The sequence below is a fragment of the Loxodonta africana genome, chromosome 7 (genome assembly GCF_030014295.1).
Source record: "Loxodonta africana isolate mLoxAfr1 chromosome 7, mLoxAfr1.hap2, whole genome shotgun sequence".
NCBI classification, from domain to species: Eukaryota; Metazoa; Chordata; class Mammalia; order Proboscidea; family Elephantidae; genus Loxodonta; species Loxodonta africana.
In genome coordinates this window covers 1,024,027-1,045,460 of record NC_087348.1, presented here as the reverse complement: position 1 = coordinate 1,045,460, position 21,434 = coordinate 1,024,027, and the positions used below count along the sequence as shown (strand labels likewise).

Sequence of the window (21,434 nt, the reverse complement as noted above, 5' to 3'; positions counted from 1 at the left end):
CACAGACTACAAGGCGGTGCTGACTCGCACAGGTGGGACGTGCTTCCCAAAGGCTTCTAGACAGCCTGGCAAGACCAGGGCCCACAGCGGACCGCAAGCTTCTGCCGAGTGCCTAGGTCTCCCACAATTCCCTATGACATCACAGCCAGCACACAGATGGCACAGATGAGACTCAGCCCCAGTGAGGGGCTGTCCACTGTGGGTCTGCACGTGTACCCTCAGTAACCTGGGCAACAGGACAAGCGCTCCAAAGCACCAGCAGTAGGTGGTGGCAGAGGCCCCACTCAGTTGGCATCTCCTCCATGTGGCAAGACGACAGAGTGCTCTTCAAGACACACCTGCCACCCACTTCCTCGCCGCTGAGCCCCTCCTGGAGTGTCCTCTCAGTGCGGTGTTGGACGCCACACTGAGCCCCTCCTGGAGAGTCCTCTCAGCGCGGTGTTGGACGCCACACTAAGCACCTCCGGGAGGGGCCCCTCAGCACGGTATCGGACACCACGATTAGCACCCTTAGCCTCTAAACCCTGCTCCCCACCGCCCCCCCATCTTGGTGTCACTGAGGCGTCAGCCTTGGCGACCTGTGCCAGAGACCGCGTGTTGAGGGCTGGGCTTCAGCAGGCTCACATGCAGTGACAGTGCCCGTGCTTCCTCAGCACGTCCCTGTCTCTTGGGCCGTCCACTGGCTACGGTCCGTGTAGGTCCCATGCCCAGGATGCCTGCCATGTGTGCCCCCCACCCGTACAGCTGGGCCACAAGGCCCAGCAGGGGCAGGCCTGCAGCACTGCCAACTGACAGGACAGTTGCTCCAAGGGAAAACCAGCCTCTGCCGACCTCGGAGAGATGCAGGATTCCTTTGATAGCCTTGCTCCGCCACCCTCGTGGGACTCCCATCACACACGGCTGCCGCCAAGCAAATATCAACAGCAAAGAAGACGTGACTTCAGGACACACACGAGGCCTCTCCCCTAGCCTGTGAGTTCACGGACTCAACGAGCAGTCAGAACAACACAACACACAGCCCTTTCAGAACAGTGGTATTAGGAAGAGGAAACCACAGGAGTAAATCTAGCCGGGATAAACATTTTTGCTAACAGAGTCATTAAAAACACAAACGTTTCTGATTTAGAGATTTTAAAACTTGCCCCAGAGAAACTGCCCCATGGGTGCTGGCTGCCACAGAACATTGTAGGCAGCTGCTCCCACTCAAGGTCAAGGACCATGCCTAGCCACACGGTGCTCTCCACACCTCGGCACGCCCAGCCCGTGGTCTCTCAGCCACCCAAACAGCTACAGCCTGACTGAGGCTCCGGCTCCCCACCCACAAACGCGCTGTTCCTCCAGGTCCAGAGCTGATGGTCACCACAGAGCAGGGCAGCTCTATAAAACTGCAAGAAAATTCCAGTTCTAGTCACATGTCTGATTCCCTTTAATATGCAGACTTAGCCAGGGACGTGTCCTGAGTTTCTGCAGAAGTGGACCCAGGACACACGGCTGCCCTGCGTGTGGCACTGCGGTTGGGCCACTCTTCCCAGATGCACACCTGTCCTTCTGTCCACGGCCCCCGGGACAGGGCTGGAGAGGGCAGGAGGTGCCCAGACCGGGACGCTGGTTTTTAGGGTGGTGATGGAGATGACGGTCAGGATGGGGACGCACAGGGACAAGCCAGCCCACGCCCGGGGCCTAGAACTGCTCTGACAGCAGCCCGCACAGTCGCTGGGAGACAGTGTCTTTGCTGGTCCGCACGGTGAGCCGGTACATCTGGAAAAGAGGGCACGGTAGGTCAGGCATGGCTTTGTGAGAGCCCCAGAGGGCAGCGCTGGCTCCCCCGAAGCCTTGTGCAGCCCCCCTCAGAGGAGGCCCTCCTCACAGGGGCCTGAGCATCTAACGTGCTGTCGGTAGCTGAAGGAAAATTATCCAACACTACCCAAGGCCACAGGAGGCGGGGCGACGGTGCCCACGCTGTTGGGGTGGGGCGGTGGGCAGCCCAGGAGGATGCCTGGCCAGGAGGATGGCCGGCAGCCTTGCACAGTGGGCTGCCCACGGCTGGGATCACCCAAGGGAGGAAAACTGACACCCACAAGACTTGTCCAGAGATGGCCATAAACCACAGGAGGACTGAACAGCCCATGGCACTGAGGAGCAGGGAGGGGATGTCATAAGTAAGCACAACACTGAGCAAAGCATGCCGGTCACAAATGCCAGCACACGGAGCACAGTCACGTGACATCTGAGCAAGTGGCACCGGCAGTCACTGCCCAGGGCACAGGGACAGGGTGCTCTGTGCACAGCTGGGGTGGGGCCCCACGGCACACACAGTGACAGAGCGCATCCCACGGCACACTGAGCCCTTGTGCCTCCCTGTGCATCACCCACACCAAGACGGGCCCCGGTGTGCGCTCAGAAGCGCCTCTCGCAGCCTGACCTGGGCTTGCAGGTTGGGCTCCAGGCGCAGCAAGCATCCAATCTGGGTGGTTTTGGTGTGGATAATACCAGCACCCACAAAATTTGCAGGATTAGGATCAACTTCTTCGAGGAGTGCAGAACCAAACCCGATAATCTGCCCAGAAGAAATAAGGAAACCGGGACCTGAGTACCAGAGCAGCAGATGGTGGAGACCCAGAACCATTCTAAGGTAAGGACAGAGCTGTCTCTGCAAAGGCCCGGAACCAGCACTCGCCTTGGCTTTGGTGATCTCCGTGTCCATCGGGTGCTTGGCTTTGAAGATGTTCTGCACTTCTTGCTGCGGACTGTGTAGAACAGCACCGAGCGTGAGCATGAGCAGGGCCACGTCCTGTCCCCCGCCCCTCCAGCGACAGTGAGCGTGAGCAGGGCCACGTCCTGTCCCCCGCCCCTCCAGCGACCGTGAGCGTGAGCAGGGCCACGTCCTGTCCCCCAGCCCCTCCAGCGACAGTGAGCGTGAGCAGGGCCACGTCCTGTCCCCCGCCCCTCCAGCGACAGTGAGCGTGAGCAGGGCCACGTCCTGTCCCCCGCCCCTCCAGCGACAGTGAGCGTGAGCAGGGCCACGTCCTGTCCCCCGCCCCTCCAGCGACAGTGAGCGTGAGCAGGGCCACGTCCTGTCCCCCAGCCCCTCCAGCGACGGTGAGCGTGAGCAGGGCCACGTCCTGTCCCCCGCCCCTCCAGCGACGGTGAGCGTGAGCAGGGCCACGTCCTGTCCCCCGCCCCTCCAGCGACGGTGAGCGTGAGCAGGGCCACGTCCTGTCCCCCGCCCCTCCAGCGACGGTGAGCGTGAGCAGGGCCACGTCCTGTCCCCCAGCCCCTCCAGCGACGGTGAGCGTGATCAGGGCCACGTCCTGTCCCCCGCCCCTCCAGCGACGGTGAGCGTGAGCAGGGCCACGTCCTGTCCCCTGCCCCTCCTGGGACAGTGAGTGTGAGCAGGGCCACGTCCTGTCCCCTGCCCCTCCAGCGACAGTGAGCGTGATCAGGGCCACATCCTGTCCCCCAGCCCTGCCCACCAGGCATGCCAGGCCTCTCACTTGCTCAGCTGCTTCCAGCGCTGGAAGAAATCCTGAGACGCCATCTCCGTGGGCTGGAAAAACTTGTTGAGTGTGATGGGCAGCTTTACAGACACGTTCTGGAAGGTTCCCCCGTACCTAAATACAAAGTTAGGAAATCTGGAACTCAAACAGCCAAGCTCCAAGCTGGCAAAGCGACACAGAACAGGACAGGGTGCACGCAGGTACACACATCCCACTGACTTGGGGCTCGGGGGCTATCCTGGAAACAAAGGCTGACCAGGTGTATGGGGGAGTCATGGGCGTGAGCGTGCCCACTGCTCACGGCTCCAGGTCGGTATCACCAAGGACCAGGTGCACACCAGGCCCGAGCCCGTTCAAGTGACTGCCAGCCGAGGTGACTGCCAGCCCAGGTGACTGCCAGCCCACGCGTGCACATGCCTCTGGTGGTCACTCCTTCAGAGCCTTCACCGCCACCTCACTCCCCATTAACCCAGATCCTAAAACTCCAAATCATTTAAGTTGGGTTTTTTTTCCCCATGAAAAGACTGAAAAAAATTAGAGTCTACCCACAGAACAAACAAGAATTTGTGGGTCTATTTTCCCAAACTCAGCAAGGTACACAACCTGGAGTTCCCCGCTATTTTCAATGTCTGTGTCCTGGTCATACAGCCCCCAGGCAGGGCAGACGGAGAATCGCTCTCAAACCCCAGGAGCTGGACATGCGAGCAGTGGCAGAGACCTGGAGGACAAGCTGAGGGCCCATCGTGTCCCATGGTGCCCCACCCCCACCGCCGACCACCCTCCTCGCCTGCACCTGAGACACCAGGAGCTGGGCAAGAAGCAGAAAGTTCCAACACTCTGGTGACAGCTCCTCACCTGAACTGAATGTTGAGGACCGGCGCCTCGGAGAAGTCAGAGAGGCACTCTATGTTGACCACCTGCTGCACCTGCGCACCCCCGTCCACGGTTGGGTCCACGGGCTTGGTCTGAAGGTTCAGATGTAGGTGCGCGTTAAGGAATTCAGGCCCCAGAGAAGTGTGGGCCCATGCCCAATGCCACACCAACAGCAGAGGGCAGCTGGCAGTGACCCAGGAGATGCTGACTCTCCACAGGATCAGTCACGCCTCCAAGAAGAGCACGCAAGCCTCCACACCAAGGGGACCTCACAGACCAGGAGTTGGAGCCAACTCAGTGACAGCTAACAACATTCCTAAATTAACTGTTCATTTTTCTAAAGTCACTTCAATTACGTATTGGTACTGAGGTACAGATAGCTGTTGTTAGCAGACAGCAGCCTGAGGTATCACAGGGAGAGAACCTAAAGTGAAGAATTCTAGGAACAGGCCTCTGAGTCATGCGTGAGTCACAGAGAATTCACCACCGTTCCACTAGGCTTGTTTTCATGCTGGCGCCAGAAGGGCTTCTCTATGACCCTTCGTGGAGAACAGTCTAAGTGACCAATGCCAGCCCCCTGCCCTGTGCCCATGCCAACAGCTGCTGAGCTCTGCTGTCTCCGCAGAGCCCAGAGACTCCCAAGAATGGGGGCTCTGTAGGAGTCAGGGTTTCCGCTCCTGATCTCAGACAAGACTTTCAGTATAGTCAGTCCTACACATGTGTGTTTTACATGAGTGTTCTGAAACACTTAGCTTTAATGGTCTAAGAGTTTAAAACGTCCTCATCTCAAAAGAGGAAATGGGTCTGGCCGCTTGGAAAGGCGGTTACAGTCACACACGTCTTTTCCACAACCAAGGGCTTGAAGGAAGATGTAGCAGGCTTCCCTTGCCACACTGGGGCTCTTTTTCACCCTAATTTTATTGGGTGGACCTATCCTTAGAGAAGAGTCCTTGGGTGGCGCAAACAGTTAAGCGCTTGGCTGCTGATCAAAAGACTGGCGGCTCAAGTTCACCCAGAAGGGCCTCGGAAAAATCGCCTGACGATCCACGTCTGAAAAACCAGCCACTGAAAACCCCACAGGGCACAGTTCTGCTCTGACACACGCAGATGGAGTCACCACAAGCCAGAGTCAACTCAAGGGCACCTGGATGCTGGATCCTCTAAGAGGTATCTGGATAACCAAAATGGTATCAGTTTCTCCTTTCTTTAGCTGGAAAATGTTCTGACAACATTTTAATATTCATGAAATGACAAGAACTTGGTCTGAATAAAGAGCCCCAGAAGCACAAGGCAAACCCCAGTCTGCCCCCATCGGCAAGGCCCTCCACCCCATGCACCTGATGTGCACATAGAAAAGGGAACCAGAGCTCAGAGCGAAGGGAGATAACCTCAAAGGAGAATGAAATGAGCTGAACAAAGTGACGCAAACTAGCCCGCCACTAGGGAAGCACCGTGGGTGTGGACAGGACGTACCACCACCTCATCCACTGTCGCTCATCCAGACTTGGAAGGCTGACCTCACTACAGACGGACGAGGGCCTGGCGTCACCGCAGCACCAAGAAACTCCATGCTATGCAGACCGAGAACACGGCTTCAAAAGCCTCCTCTGGACCCCAAGCTTCTGTCTAGTTGTGGGCACGAGGGAAATGGAAAGGATATTGGACTGGAGGCCATCTGAACAGATCAGCGTTGGAGTAAAATTTAAGAACTGTGTGGAGGTCTTGTTACCATAAAATATAAACATCCGACCTAGAGGGAAACAATAAGAAACAGTTTATTTCATACACACCATTTCCCACTTGACCTAAACACCAACAGTGGAAAACTCAAGAGCCCCCCAGCCCTCATGGAATTTAAACGGTTGTAATCTACAGCTCTCGTTAAAATTAACAACCAACTTGTCTAGCTTTGCAGATAGCACGCCTAAGTTGGACGATCACCCACCCTTCTACCTCAGAGGTAGCTGCTGCCCCCCCTACTCTTTACACTGTGGGCTTGCACACACCCACCTACATGCATGCATGTGGTGTACACAAGGGTGCACAGGTGCACTCATACATCTAGGCAGGAATAAGCACCTGGAGCTCCACACTGCGCTGCTTCCCCATGTCTACTCGGCACCCCAGGGTCCTCCCAATCCCACTCGTCACACAGGGGACCGCAGTCCACTCCGGAACCCCTGCCCACTGCAAGCACGCCCCTCACTCGGCACCAGCGTACACGCAGGGCGCCTGGCTTCCCCACGCTCACACGACGCTGAACCATCAAACAAACCCTTGACTTCAGAGTAGAGGGTGAGCCTCACATTCCGAAAAGGACGAGCAGCTTGGCATCCCCTCTCCCACAATTCCAAACTAAACCAAAGCGCAGCGTTTTGCCACCAGGACCCAGGGTTCTGGAACTTGGCCCAATCAGGAACAAACACCGCAAGTGTGTTTTCACAGTAGGATTTCTGGGGAGACAGACTCTGCGAGCTCGCACATCATTGCTCGCAGAGCCTGGGGCAGATGGACCACGCTCTGCTTTCCCTCACTCCCTGTGCCCCTCCCAACCCCGACAGGGCAGGCTGGGCAGCCAAGCAGGTACCATTTCATTAAGGAGTTAACACGTACCTAAATTCTGCCGGAATTCCGATTTAAGTCCTATTTGAAGCAGCTGGTTCTCAAATAGCACACCGTTATTTTTACAGACGAACCTAGGAGACAGGAGACAGCATGTGTTACTTGAAGTCACCCCCTGAAAACACAAGGATCAGCCAGAAAGGGGCTTAGCTGAGGCCAGAGAAGCCTGTTGGGGGCACAAGGGGAGGTACAGCAGAGAAGCGTTCCTGAGGCATCCGTGGTGCGCCCGCACTGGGGATGGGAACTGATGGAGAGCAGCGGGTGGACCGGGACTGTGAACCTCAGGCCCCTCTTGGACCCTGGACAGGTGTGTGAGGCCTGCATGTGCTCCAGTGGGACACTCTGGGCCCGTCCTGGGCTGTCCCTCAGCACCCGCCTGCTCTGGGCTCACGTGGACACACACGCACAAGGCTGCCTCTATGCCTGCTGGTCCCCATGCCGTGTGTGGTCCTGCTGGGGCGCTGGGCACCCTGACCCTCCTCAGGGTGGGCTTGGGGTTGGGAGGTGGGGGAGCCAGGGCAGTGTGTGGAGGACACAGTGATAGCGATACGCGGCCCGGCTGCTCTGCGTGGCACCGAGGAGCACCAGGATGCACGCCTGAGGCAGGCTGCCCCACCCTGAGACTGCAAGTCAAGGGTGCTGCCTCGGTCCTCCGACTTTGCTGTCACGCTGCTCGAGGGCCCGCCCTGACAGATGCGAGTGGTGCTTACTTGCATATAAGTTCATCGGCATCGTGCACAGTTTCAGCGGGCTCCTCAGAAACTACCTCAGTGGAAGCCAGGTCAGGGCTAATTCAAGCAGCACAGAAAGAAGACAGAGGGAGCAGCAACAGAGACGCAAGAGGAACAGTTAGTACAGAGAGGACAGCTTTGCTCACGTTCACCTCGGCGTCCGGCTCACTGCTCACTCCATGTGGACACAGACCTCAGCGGGCCCACACATGGAGGGCCCACACATGAGGGGCCCACACATGGAGGGCCCACCCATGGGGGACTGCAAGCACAGCTGCAGCAGCCTGGCACATGCGGGGCAGTGGCCGTCATGTGAGCGCACGCCCTGCCAGGCCACGGCCGGTTCACTCCACGTCCTCCGACAACACTCGACAGCTCGCCATCCTCTCAGCTATGGTTAATGCTTTTCACAGTAAAACACTAAGCCTCTAGTGCAAACACTGCTTTTCCAGAACATTCCAGGACAGAACATGTGCAGCCACTGCCTTGGCATTCGCCACAACAGCCACGGCCCAGGAAGGACGGGTAGCACGAGAGGCCCAGGCTGTACGCTGAGCAATGCCACGGCCCCCAGCACCGCCAACGTTCGATCCAGCCTCTGCAGCAGCAGCCAGCACGCTGTACAGGGCAAGGCTGTGGGTGCCCACAGGTTCTGGCTCAGCCCCTGAGGCTGACATTTACGGACAGGGTGGGGGAGGGCACTGGTTTTCCATCTGCTCAGGGACAGGAGCAGCCCCACATCCACATGACGCTGGGTCATCCCACAGAGCAAATGGAACCAGGTTAGAGGTCCCGTGGAGCACACAGACCTCCCTATGCCACAGGCTGCATGGCAGCAGGTGACCTGCGTGTGAAGAAAGTGCCTATGGCCTTCCACCTTCTGTAAACACACACGGAATGCCCCAGCTGCCAAATGGACACTGCACTAACCAGCTCCAGCCCACCTGCCGGAAGCTTCACAACACAGGACAAGAGCTACCTGGAGACGCTGCCCAGCACAGGGAGCAAGCAAGGAGCATGCCAGCTTCAGACGGTCTCATGGAGGGGCAGGTGCTGGACCGTGCGCCCAGAAGGGAAGGTGCCTCCGCGGGCCTCACCACTGCAGCAGCCTCCCCTGCTCACTGTCCTACCTCTGTGTGGCCCTGCTCAGCCAGGCTGCAGCTCCCACAGACACCAAGAGCTGCCAGCATCACCTGCTGCACCTGCATCACCTGGGAAGCCTTGGAAACACCCTGAGCCCAGCCAGACCAAGGCCTCAGAGGCCTACCTGGAGCTATGCATCCGAGGGTGTCAAGCTCCCAGGGGCTGGACCCGGCCAACTCTGACTCAAGCCCTCCTGTGATGCACAGCTGCTCCAACCCAGGGGCCTGACTGGATCCCTGCAGTCCTTTCAAGTCCCCACTCAGCAGCTTAAGGCCAGTGAGACACCTGTATTCAGCCACAGAGAACTGACACCAATCCAAACTGCCTTTCGAATTCAGTTTTCTCTAAGTAACGAGGTAAGAATTTCTGTGTAATGTGAATACAAACAGGAAAAATTCAAAACCACAAGAATGCTATAATCTCAAAAACAAAATGGAGACAAAAGATCATTTCCTAAAGACTTTATAGTCTCAATTTGGGCCAAAACCTTGCACATACTCCCCGCCAAGGGGCCTGGAGGAGGGCCCACAGGACGTGAATAAGCAGACCAGATGGGGATGGACAGCAAGCAGGAGGGTACAAGACCAACGTGACGAAATGAAGTGAGAAAGAATAGCGCTGGGAGGACAGCTGACGCCTCGGTTTCACTTGGGGGAGGGGCAGAGGGGCAGGAGACAGCACGCGGGCAGAGAACGGAGGCCTAGTGGCCTGGGCTGGCGGTGAAGCAACAGGAGCACAATTCCCTTAAGAAAGGACAGTGCCCAGAGGGTGCAGTCACAGAGGGAGAGCAGCCTGACTAGGGGAGGGCAAGGGGCTGACGAAATCCCGCTACAGATAGTATCACACGCTCCAAGAAAACCAGTTGACACAACACGACAGAACATCACTACAAACAGACCAACCAACATCCACCTGCTGGCTTCTCTGACCTCGTTTTCCTTCTTGAGAAATCATCTTTATCTAATGGAAACCAACAGTCTACAAAGGTAGGGGCAGGAGCAGAAGATCACAGAGCAAAATGTGAGAGAGAGGCGGCCCTCCCGCCTGACAAAGCTGACCCGACTACCTGGCGAAGTTATCTTCGGAGCCGGGAGCCAGAGGTGCGACCGCCGAAGCCGAGTCCGAGAACACGTCCACGAGTAGCCCACCACCGCCGGAGGAGGGTGGGGGGCCTGCGGGAGTAGGGGGCACTGCCCCGAGACCCAGGAGGTCTGCCGACGGCGATGGAGTAGACTGGAAAAGAAGGAAGGAGAGCATTAGCACCGAACCTCCCTGGCATGAGCTGACTCCAAACACACTCCAGCACACACGCGGGCCCCCGGACACGTCCCATGGCCCCCACGGCCATCTCCCTCATGACAGCTGCCTCAAGGTTTTAGATGTCCTGATCAGCCAGGGTGAATGGGCATTTCCTAGAAAACTATTTCTCAGAATCGCACCTCAGAGTCAAGCCTAAACTAAAGCTTAAACCATAAGTCACAATTTCACACAACTCAAAAAACAGCCGATATTTTTTTCACAAATGTTATTTGAATGAAAAATACAGTTCTGAAAAACCCTTTGCCCTGAAAGAAATAAAAAAGAAACATATGTTTAAAAAATAAGACTGTGCACTCCACTGTCCGCTGTCCGAGATTAAGCTTTTAGAAAGGTGAAAAGTAAGAAAGCAACTATTAAGTGTACCCTTATTTAATCGTTAGGGTTTATTTAGCCATACAGAAAAAGCAAATGGAAAGTCTGCAGACCAGACTTTTAAAAAAAGAATAATAGATGCTTTTAGATTTTGGGCCTAAGACACAAAAAAAGCCACAATGAAATCCACGACCGAACCTCATGACGAGGCACGAAACACTGGTAGCTCACCCATCTCCTGCTCACTCTTCAAACAGAGCTACCTTCCTCCCCGCTCCTGGCCACACGCTCACTAGGTGCCCCGAGCTCCGCTCTGCCCACTCGCCAGGCGCCAGCCACTGCCACACCCACACTGTCAATGCGGAGGCACCGTGTGTGGGGTCTGGACTATCGCCAAGGTTATGGAGCGCACCCCCTTGTGGTCGCCGTCCCTCTGTATCACGAGTTGGAACACACTTTCGTCTTCTCCCCACCACGAGCTGCCACAGGCCACTCTTCAGGGGCGACACCTCCTAGCCCACCAATACCTCCCTGGAGCCCAGATGGCACAGCTTGCTCGTCCTCTCTGACAGCAATGGCATGGTAATCAAACACGAGAACCAACCTGTGTGACTGTTCAAGTGCAACAAATGGACTCCTCCACTCGCCCCAAGAACAAGCAAATGACAGCCTCACAGGGACGGTTTCCTTGGACCCATGGAACAGACAACTTCTCAGGGTGTTTTCCTCAAGAGCCACAGGACAGCCTCGTGGGGGGGTGTTTTCCTCAGAGCCGTGGGACAGCCTCTCAGAGCATTTTCCTCAGAGCCATGGGCAGTCTCTTGGGACAACAGGGCACTTCTCCAAGCAGCTGAAACCATATTCCCAATAAACTCAAAGGGCTCTGATGGCCCATGCACCTGAGGGGCTCTTCCCAGACACTGTGTCCACCAGATCCAAGTTCTGCAAAGGAGAAGAGTCTTCCACCTGAAGTGAGAAGGTGTACTGAGTCAGCCTTCTGGAAGGGCCCTGCCCTCCCCACACCAAGAACGGGAGGTTTCTCAAAATGCAAACTCTTGTCAAAGCTCCACCTTAGCCTCACGGGCCTTCTCAGAGCAAGCCGCTCTACGTGCGCTGGAGGTCAGGGACGGTGCATTTGCTGTCTGCCAAGTGCCTGAGCGAGCCCCAAAACCAGGGCCGCAGTTCACCTGGAGTCATGTGACCCTCAGGTGCACTGCATTCTGACCGTGCTCCTCACTCTTCAGGGTCAACTCAGAAAGGAAAACCAGTCACACACAAATACAGAGGCAATAACACTTTCCAAGTAGATGCTGAGGCACACTGGCCTGAACATCAAGCTTGCTCCTTTTAAAGAGCTCCGAAAGAGGACGGAGAGGGCCCAAGGTCCCTCTGCGGCAGAGACGAGCAGGTCACGGCTTTCTCTGAAGGTTAACCCATGGCTGTTACTGACACCAGCAACCAGGAGCCCAGCATGCATGATGCCCTTGTCACCTTGCAGTGAGTGTCTTCCTTCCAAAGCTGCGCCACCTCGTGGGATCATATGGTGCAGCACACGGGCAGGTTTAAGACAAATCACCCCACTCCATCCACCCAGAAGACTACCTCTCTGCTGCTCCAATCTACCAGCACAATCTCATCTCTGGAGCTAGAATGGCCTTCCAGGACACAGTGACGCTGAGAGATGGTGAGAGGGGTCTGCTGGATGCCTGCCCTGTAAGGCCATGCCCAGTGTCCTGACCCTTCAGCTCCAGTTCAGAGGTGCGGCACGGGACCCATAGAGCAAGGTCAAAAGCACTGGCAGCGTTTGAAAAGCAACCCCATTTAAGAGGGCTCAGCAGGGAACAGACCACCTGGAGAGAAGTACAGCCATCACCTACCTGAGTCAACACATCAGGAAGTGCAGCCATCATCTATCTACCCAAGTCAACACACCAGGAAGGGAAGTCTCATCTATCTACCTGAGTCAGCACACCAGGAAGTGCAGCCATCACCTACCTGAGTCAACACACCAGGAAGTACAGCCATCACCTACCTGAGTCAACACACCAGGAAGTACAGCCATCATCTACCTCAGTCAACACACCAGGAAGTGCAGCCATCATCTGCCTACCCGAGTCAACACACCAGGAAGTGCAGCCATCACCTACCTGAGTCAACACACCAGGAAGTACAGCCATCATCTACCTGAGTCAACACACCAGCAAGTACAGCCATCATCCACCTACCCGAGTCAACACACCAGGAAGTGCAGCCATCACCTACCCGAGTCAACACATCAGGAAGTGCAGCCATCACCTATCTGAGTCAACACATCAGGAAGTGCAGCCATCATCTATCTACCTGAGTCAACACACCAGGAAGCACAGTCATCAAATATCAGAGAAAACGCACCACAAAGTATAGTGCCAGCAGCCGCTGGGGAGGCTCCAGAGGTTCAAGCATGGCGTCAGGACTGAAAGAGTCCCTGGGGAGAAGGCCTGAGGCTCAGATGAAGGCAGTGAGCGGACACCACATCAGGGGAAGGGTAGAACGGGATGTCTGTTGAGAGGCTAGCTGCTGAGGAGTGTCAGGGCCCGCACAGCAAGCACCCAGCTGGGCCAGGCTGCCAAGGCCATCTTCCTGTACACAGGCCACAGCACTCCAGCCTCATTCTGGCCACGCACCCAGGTACCAGTGGACAGCCTTATTCCTCTCCCTGAACTAGCGTCCTGGAAAGAAAACCCTCCCCACAGCACTCCTCTCACTGGAAAAACAGAAAATGTGCACAGCAAAGCCACAGAGCACCCTCACAATCTTGTCAGGGCTGCAGGGTCACCAGCAACACCAGGGTTACCTGGGCTCGGCAGGGTGGCAGGACCCTGCTCTCGAGGAGTTCATGCTCTAGTGGGAGAAAGAAAGCAGATAAACACGACTTTCAACATGTACCAGGGGCTACACTTTCATTATGTGTGCATTCTCACCACCTCACACCAACAAAGAATCTGCTACAATTCACCACAGAGAGCTTTGGGGGCGAGTGGGCAGGCAGAATGCCCCAACTCAGCGTGGGGCAGCCACCCAGGGCTCTCCTGCAAGAGGGTGAGTAGCTACTCTCTCCAATCCCAAGTCAGGACGTGCAGCCCTGGGAAGAGAGTCTTAACATGAGCTGGGGGCCAACCGCATCCTCAAGGGGGCTCACTGCTGGGAAGTGGGAGTACAGACTGCAAGCTGCCACCAAAGGCCCCAGGTATACACAATCCACCGAGGACGACGCACCCCCGCACAGGCTGTGCTCGGTTGGCCCTGTGTCTCAGGCCGGGAGTGGAGCAGTGCCGTGCGGCAATGTGGCCATGGGGACCCACCGCAGTGCTGGCGCTGGCAGGGGCGGGCTCGGCACCCCCGTTCACATCGGTGCTCCGCTCCCGCTTGGTCTCCTCCAGGTCTGTCACTGTGCCTGGGCCCTTCTTCTTCTTGAGCTTCGCCAGGATGGAGGACTCGCGCTCTGGGAACGGAGGCATCTCTTCCAGGACAGTGGCCTGAGCAGGAAGCAGGAAAGGCTCAGCTCTACTCAACACCCAGACAAGTGACAATGCCAAGGGGGCAGGGGGCAGGGGGCAGGGGATGGGGCGAGAGGGCCACGGTCCCCGCACAGGTCTCCCTACCAAGATGTCAGTGCTGGCAATGGTGCTGAGCCGCAGGTACTCCACGGCACGCTGCTGCAGCTCCACGTCAGCATTCTTGAGTTGGCTATCACTGCGCAGTACGTCCTGGATAGTGGCCTTCACCTCTGGGAACAGGTTGACGAACTTGATGTAGGTGGACAGGAGAAGTGCCCTGGTGGGGACGCTGCACAGATGGAACTTGGAGTGGAGCAGGCTGAACTGGATCAGGGGGCTGTGGGGTGGAGACAGGCAGGTGGTCGGCAGCAGCCCTCCACTGGCACCCCTTACCTCTACAGCCCCGCACATCCGTATGCCCAGCTCCCTGCCCTCCTCCACTCTCCGCTCCCAAAAGCACCCAAGCCTCCACTGTAAGGAGGCAGGGAGTAGAAGGCACAAGCTCGGGGCCACCACCACGCCTGAACCAGGGCTACTCCTGTAAGGAGGAAGGGTGTGTGTCAGGTGAGGCTCTCACATGGCACTGCAAACCCTGCCTTGTTACCTACGACCACTCCTCTACATTTTCACTCAGAATCCTCACTTTGTGTGTTGATTAAAAGAAATAAAAACATGAAACTGCGTTTAGCTTAATCAACAAAGAGTGCCCTGAGCATCAAGCTCTTTTAAGAACTAACTATACTAGATCAAATTGACAACAGCAACTCAAAAGATCAGAGAAGAATGAGCAGTGAGTTTATGTTAATGGGGAAGAACAACTCAGAAAAAGAAGGTGAGAATGGCTGCACAAATTGAAGAATGTAATCGACGTCACTAAACTGTACATGTAGAAACTCCTGAACTGCCGTATATTCTGCTGTGTATGTTCTCAGTGACATGGACAAAAAATAAATTAAAAAAAAAGATGTATCTCAGGTTGGCGGGGTTCTGCTCTCCTTCCCAACAGAGCCAAATTCCTACCTCCCAGCAGTCTGACAACCCCATGAGGACACTGCCCACCTCCACTGGGACCTTCAGCACAGGCTCGGGGCTGGGGCGTAGTGATGTGATTGGAATGCAAACTCCGACACCAGTTTCCACAAGGGTTCTTACCTGGATCTTGGGTCCCCAGCTATCAAGTTTCCGAACTCCCCTAAGATGTAGCCGCCCACTTTCACCAGATTTTCATGGCACGCTGGTGCTTGGAGAGCCTGCAAAGCCACAAGGGAGGCAGAGAGCTGGCCCACAAGCTTCAGAACCAGGGGACCTGGGCACCTGCTTCTAAGGAATGTGGCTGAATTGTCATTACGGGCCCAAGAAAAGGGTCAGACCACTTTCTTCTGGAGTTTACTTTGTACGTCAGCGCCACCCTTCCCCCCAGAACTTCCTGCACGCCCCGACTCCAGGCGGCCCCTTCTCTCCTCAGCACACATGTCAAGAGACATGAGGCCTCCAGGTGGCAACTGGTCAATTCCAGCCCTGGCATAGGACAGCCTGAGAGTGGATGTTAGGAACAAGGCTAACATCCCAGGTGGGGCAGGTAGGCGTCACATCCTCACGGGCACCCAGGGCCCAATGGCCGCTCCTTCTTCCGCCAACAGGATGGCCCTGACCGTGTACCCACACAGTGTCAAGCCAAGGCGAGAAGCCCAGGCAGCTCCCTGGGGTAGTATCTCACTCGTGGCCTGTGGCTCGGAAATTAGGAAGAGAAGGAGCTCAGAGAATGAGACATGGGGGGCACTGGTAATCCCCACTGCAGAACCCCTTATCCAGCAGAGTGGCCCCCCAGTGGCCCAGCCCACAGCCTCTGCTCTCATCAGCACCCTGTGCCGGCACAGCCCGCCCTCCGAGGCGCCCACCTCAAACACGGTCTTGGCAGCATAGCCCTGCACATCGTCCCTGTTGATGACAATCTGGATGACGCGGTACCACACCTCCTCGCTGACATAATCGCCCGCGATACGGATGAGGTTCAAGATGGTGTCCACGTACCACGTGTAGTCCACGGCGTACTTCTCTGCCAGGATGGCCACCTTGAGCACCTGCAGACAGGTCCTCGTTAGCGCGTCACCCACGCACTACACAGCTCTCCAGATCCCTGAAGGGCCCGCAACGCAGGAGTCTCAGGACTCACGACTAACGGAAGACAGTCAAGCAGAGCCAGACACACAGACAATAAGTCAGTCCAGGGGACGATGGGGAAGGCTGCACAGACCCATGAGAGAGCAGGGGCGCTCCCGGCCCTCCCTTGTACCTGGGCAGGGCGTTGCCTCCTCAGCTGCACTGCCACAGACCATGTGGGTACCACCCAGCAATGGCCGCCGCCCACCATCCACCTTGGCTTCAGCTGAGTACCTGCGCTCCCAGGCCTTTCTTTCTCACTGTCTCCTCAGTGCCCCTCCCAACGTGGGCACCCCTGGGCCCCACACACCCCTCTGCTCTGCCCATGGGACATGCCATCTACTCGCTTCCACGTGCCCTGGCGTTCCAGCCCAGAGGGCTCCCCACATGCCGGACACCCGTTCCTGTGCTGAGGAGAGCAGCTATCAGCCACTCCCCACCCCCCGACACGCTCCCACCCTCACACAGGCACCCTGCCCAGCTCACTGGTGCCCCCTCCCGGTGCCCTCCAGGCCAGTACGCCCAGCTCCGCTCAAGCCCACACCCTCTGTCCATCAGTCTGCCTGCCGTCAGCCCCCAAATCTACCCTCCACGATGCCACAGCAACACCGCAAAACATGTCTCCTCACCACCCTCAGCGCCCACAGTTGCATGCCTGAACCTTTCATGGCACGCTGCCCAGTTCCCACTGCTGCCTCCCCGCACCCCTGCTGGCCCATCTCCCAGCGCTGCCCAGCTGCTGGGGGCCTCAACACTCTGCCCCTCCTGGTCTCGCCTCGTGCTGGGGCCCCTCCCTGCCTTCCTGGCAGCAACCTCCATTGTCCCCTCTTGGCAAGTCTCCTGGCTCCAGCCAAAGCCTCCCTGGCTCCCGTGGGATGAGACGCCCTGTGAGACTCCAGAGCTCCCTGCACAGGGCTGCCTCCTCCCTCCCCACCTTGCAGTGTGCAGGGCTGAGCAGTCCGAGTGAGTCCCAGGCTCTGACACTCCCACTCGCTGTATGGATGGATGGAGCACTTATCCTGGGGTTCAGAGACTGTCCCTGCCTCCTTCTTGGTACAACTAGACTTGACCAGAGGTCATTCCTCAACATTTAAAGGGAAGCACAAGCAAACTCTGCAAACCTCAGAAGCCCCACAATGCACAGAAAAGTGCGCTGCTGCTGTCTCTGCCCCCTAGCGAGGAGGACATCACGGGGACCACAGCCCTGGGCCCCACCGGGCCACAGACGCCTAGAGCGGGCCACAGACGCCGAGAGCGGGCCACAGACGCCGAGAGCAGGCCTCTCGCCCCGAACTCTACCCCTCCACAGGTCGCCTTCCCGCAGCTTCCCACCAGGACCGTCCCAGCCTGCCCACTGCACCCTATTCCGCCCTCTTCTCCAGGTGCCGCTGCCCCCTTGCCCTCCCAGGCCCATTCCTGGCTGACCCCCTGCAAGGGAAGGCCCCATGCTGTTCCTCACGAAATGCTGTCTCAAGGGTGACGAACACACACACACAGGGGTGGAAACACACCTGTGAAGTGAGCACCACCTGGACATTGGGCCGTCTCACCGTGGGTGCAGCACGTGCTCAGGGTCCTTCCTCTCCTCAAGACCCAGCTCAGGAACAGCCCTGACACTGGAGACTGTGACAGCGACACTCACCCCACAGAACTCCCGATTAGCTTCAGATCCCATTCTGCTCCCCACAAAAGGCAACTAAGAAAAAAGCTTTTCATAAGGTCAAATCCTGTCTCAGCCTCAGTGGAAGACAGGGATGCTGGCGAACACAGGGGCTGGCTCCTTTGTAAGTCACAACACACTGCAGCGCTGTCCTCCCCATGGCAGTAACCCTCCACTGTGCATCCGTGAGGGAACTGCCTCAGGTCCCAGCAGGTAAGGTACGGCTCAGGTCCTCTCAGCCAGCATGCCCCTCACGCAGATGGGCCGGCACCGAGCTCCTCAGAACTGTGCTGACAGGCTGACAGACACTGCCCAAATGTTGACAGGAAGCACACACACGGCCTCTTGTCCAGAACCTAGCAGACCCCCAACCCAAGGCTGCGCAAAGCCCTGAAGCCCACGGCTAGTCTGCAGACTCACAATCTCCTCGCGGATGGAGTAGTCGGCCGTCTCCAGGTAGCTCAGCATCTCTGCCACGATCTGCTGGGCATTGCTGCGGTCACACATGGCATACAGCAGGTCCACGGCCCTCTGCCGCACGCTCACATCCCGCTCCGTCTACGGAAACAAGGCGGCCACGTCAACAGCTGCTCCTGGAGACCGTGGCCCACTGGGCCATCACCACCCATCACAGCATACACGCCACAGGCCACCGAGTCACCAAAAGGACACGAGCTGCTTTCCCGTGTTTACCAGGCAGGTGAACCGTGGCACCCACACCAGCACAGACACCTGCAGGTTGGCCATGGTGCCCACACTGGCACAGTCCCCACAGATAGGCCGTGGTGCCCACGCCGGCACAAACCCCCACTGGTGGGCCATGGCACCCACACCGGCACACACCCCCACAGGTGGGCCATGGAACCCATGCCGGCACAGACCCCACAGATATGCCGTGGCGCCCACACTGGCACAGACCCCCACAGGTGGGCCATGGCACCCACGCTGGCACAGACCCCGCAGATAGGCCATGCACTTGGGAGCATTCGTACTTGCCTTCAGGGCATTGATGACGGTCTCGATGTGTGTCTTGACGGCCTCGTGGGAGAATTCGGAGCTGGCCAGCGTGCACATGCTCTCCAGTGCCAGGTAGCGCAGGTTGGTCTCACGGTGCTGCAGGAACTGGCCCAGCTGGTTGCAGGCGCGGACAAGCAGGTTGGGCTCACTGGGGGAAGATGGGGCAGGAGTCCTCAGCACGTCCCACAGACAGGCAGCATGGCCAGCCCTGGCCATATGCCAGGATGGCAGACAGTTGTGTCACACTGAGTCACCATCACGTAGGCAAAGGGAACACCTCAAGGGGCCTCTAGGCCTGAAAGCCCTACCCTAAAGGCTGAAGTCCTGAACTCTCTCTTGCCTGTTCTACCCACGGTCACATCAGCAACCCCTATGCCCACTGATTCCACGCACACTGCAGAATTCCATCCACTCCAGGAGCCACGGACAATGGAAGCACCATCAGAGCCAAGCAACCACGGAACACCCTGCCCGGCCACACAGGAGAAGGCCACCAGCCAGCTACCAGACCCTGAACAGACGCAGCTGAAGCCTCGGGGCAGTTCAGTAAGGAAGCTAGGACTTAGGAAGGCTCTCGAGAGAGAGAGGAGCTGTGAGGAAGAGTCAGGTAGCTGGACTCAGATTCATCCCCTTGGCACATATCTAAAAGTTAGTGAATATTTACCTGCCAGCTACCATAAAATCTAGATTAAATCTATACTTATGCTTTCCTTTGTCCTCATAATTCCTGTTTCTCTTTATTTAATGAGAAGAGGTTTCCTCTGATATTGAAAATCTGGGTTTTTTGTGAGTTGTTTTCTTTGAAGATTTTAACAGTTCCCAAAACTGCTGGCATGTAACTCTGAGACTGGTTTTGACACAGGGACTCATACTCGTCCAAAGTGCTGTGGTAGAGAGCGGTGGTCGTGGCTGCACCTGTAGAACATGCCACGAAGGATGCTGCTGGCCGACAACCCTGACGCGGGCCTGGCACAGCCAGGATACTGAGGTTCCTGCTGCAGTCAGCCTGCGCCAGCCTGCCGCAGAGATTGGATTCTACAACACCCAACGCCACCCCACACCAGGATGGACACGCACAGGAATGCAACTGCGAGAGCCAAGCAGAAAAGGAAGAGTGTAAACTCCGCCAGCCCAACATCTCCGACTATGCTATCCTGGTAAGAGACGGTCACCCACCACTGCCCACGACGGCCTGGGATACATCCAAGTGCTGCTTGGTGCCCCAGCAAAGCTAACGGGACACACGTGCACTCTCACACACATACCTACAGATGTGTGCACACATGCAAACACGAGTGCACACCTCTTTTCATATCCACACACATGTACACATGTGGGCACACTCCTTTTAATCTCTGTACAATAATGGGAGATGTCAGTCAGAAGCAGGAAAGCTTGGGTGAGGGAGAGAGACAAGAGAAAGTGAGACCACAGCAGCAGAGCTTCGAGGCTAGACAGAATGTGAAATACTGAAGAAAAGGGAAGAAAGAGCATAGGTACCGGTGAGAAAGGAAAGGAGAGTGTGAAGCATCAAAGAGAAACGATAAGGTGAGAAAGGAAAGGAGAGCTTGAGGCACCAAAGAAAAGGGATAAGGTGAAAAAGGAAAGGAGAGCTTGAGGCACCAAAGAAAAGGGATAAGGTGAGAAAGGAAAGGAGAGCGTGAAACACCAAAGAGAAGGGATAGGAGAGAGTAAAGTACCACTGAGAAAGGTACCGAAGAGAAAGGAGGGAAGGGTGTGAAACACTGGAAGGAAAGAGGGAGAGAAAGTAGGAGAGAAAGGAGGGAAGGGTCTCACGGGAGCATGCACTGGTCAGCGTGGAAGATGGAGGAACGTCACAAGTGTCTGCTGGATGGATGCCAAGCACCACCTGCCAGGCGTAAAGCCAGCAAGGAAGCACACATGCTTGGGTCTGAGGCAGCTATCTCCCAAGCTCCCCTGGGGAGAAGGCAAGCTGAAGGGGCGCCGCAGCCACCGACTCACCTGTCATGGTGAATGATTAAACTTATCGCCTCGAACAGCACAGCATTCTTGGCGTTTGAATGTTGGACTTTCTTTGACTTTGGTGGCTCCTGGGCCTTGTTAAGGATCGTCTCCAAGCACTCTGTCAGGCGGCCTCGCACTGCGGGCTCTTCTGGGCGAGACAGGAAGTGTCAGAGGGCGGGCTGTGCCCAGTACACCTGCCCCACCACAGTTCATGCTACCCTTGGGGACAAGCCGCTTATTCTGACACTCTGCACGTCTGACGGAAACTTTTAGTACAGTTTATCCACATTTGTGTACAGGGCAGGCGTCTTCACAGAAACGTGTGAGAAAATGGTTGGATTTTGTAGCTTTTATAAATCAGGGGATTAGCAGCCACAGTAAATACACAAGCTGTTCAACACACGCTACACAGAGAACACTTTCGCCGAGATATAGGATACAGACAGAGAAAAAATAAATCTCAGAGACATGGACAAAACACACGACACAAAATTTGGGACAAGTGGGCAAAAGATTTTTTACCAACAGAAACCGAAAAACGTAAACAGCAATAAAAAGACAGAGGAAAATAAAAAAG

The 21,434-nt window shown here is 56.6% G+C and overlaps 1 protein-coding gene across 3 annotated transcripts in view; it reads right to left on the bottom strand.

Moving 5' to 3' along the window:
* Positions 1–1,021: 1,021 nt before the first annotated feature.
* Positions 1,022–21,434, bottom strand: part of AP2A2 (adaptor related protein complex 2 subunit alpha 2) — a 97,992-nt gene continuing 77,579 nt past the window's right edge. For 2 of the 3 annotated variants that reach the window (XM_064287552.1, XM_010602439.3), the window contains exons 8-22: positions 20,855–21,005; positions 18,851–19,019; positions 18,275–18,412; positions 15,933–16,115; positions 15,187–15,284; positions 14,140–14,371; positions 13,840–14,013; positions 9,933–10,099; positions 6,984–7,066; positions 6,031–6,120; positions 4,353–4,476; positions 3,495–3,611; positions 2,678–2,747; positions 2,423–2,557; positions 1,022–1,758 (exon numbers count right to left, since the gene is read on the bottom strand). In XM_064287552.1, coding sequence (XP_064143622.1) covers positions 1,681–1,758; positions 2,423–2,557; positions 2,678–2,747; positions 3,495–3,611; positions 4,353–4,476; positions 6,031–6,120; positions 6,984–7,066; positions 9,933–10,099; positions 13,840–14,013; positions 14,140–14,371; positions 15,187–15,284; positions 15,933–16,115; positions 18,275–18,412; positions 18,851–19,019; positions 20,855–21,005 — 2,009 coding nt within the window. In that variant the 3' untranslated portion in view covers positions 1,022–1,680. The remainder of the gene's footprint in view (positions 1,759–2,422; positions 2,558–2,677; positions 2,748–3,494; positions 3,612–4,352; positions 4,477–6,030; positions 6,121–6,983; positions 7,067–9,932; positions 10,100–13,839; positions 14,014–14,139; positions 14,372–15,186; positions 15,285–15,932; positions 16,116–18,274; positions 18,413–18,850; positions 19,020–20,854; positions 21,006–21,434) is intronic. The other variant, XM_064287553.1, reaches the window with a different exon arrangement.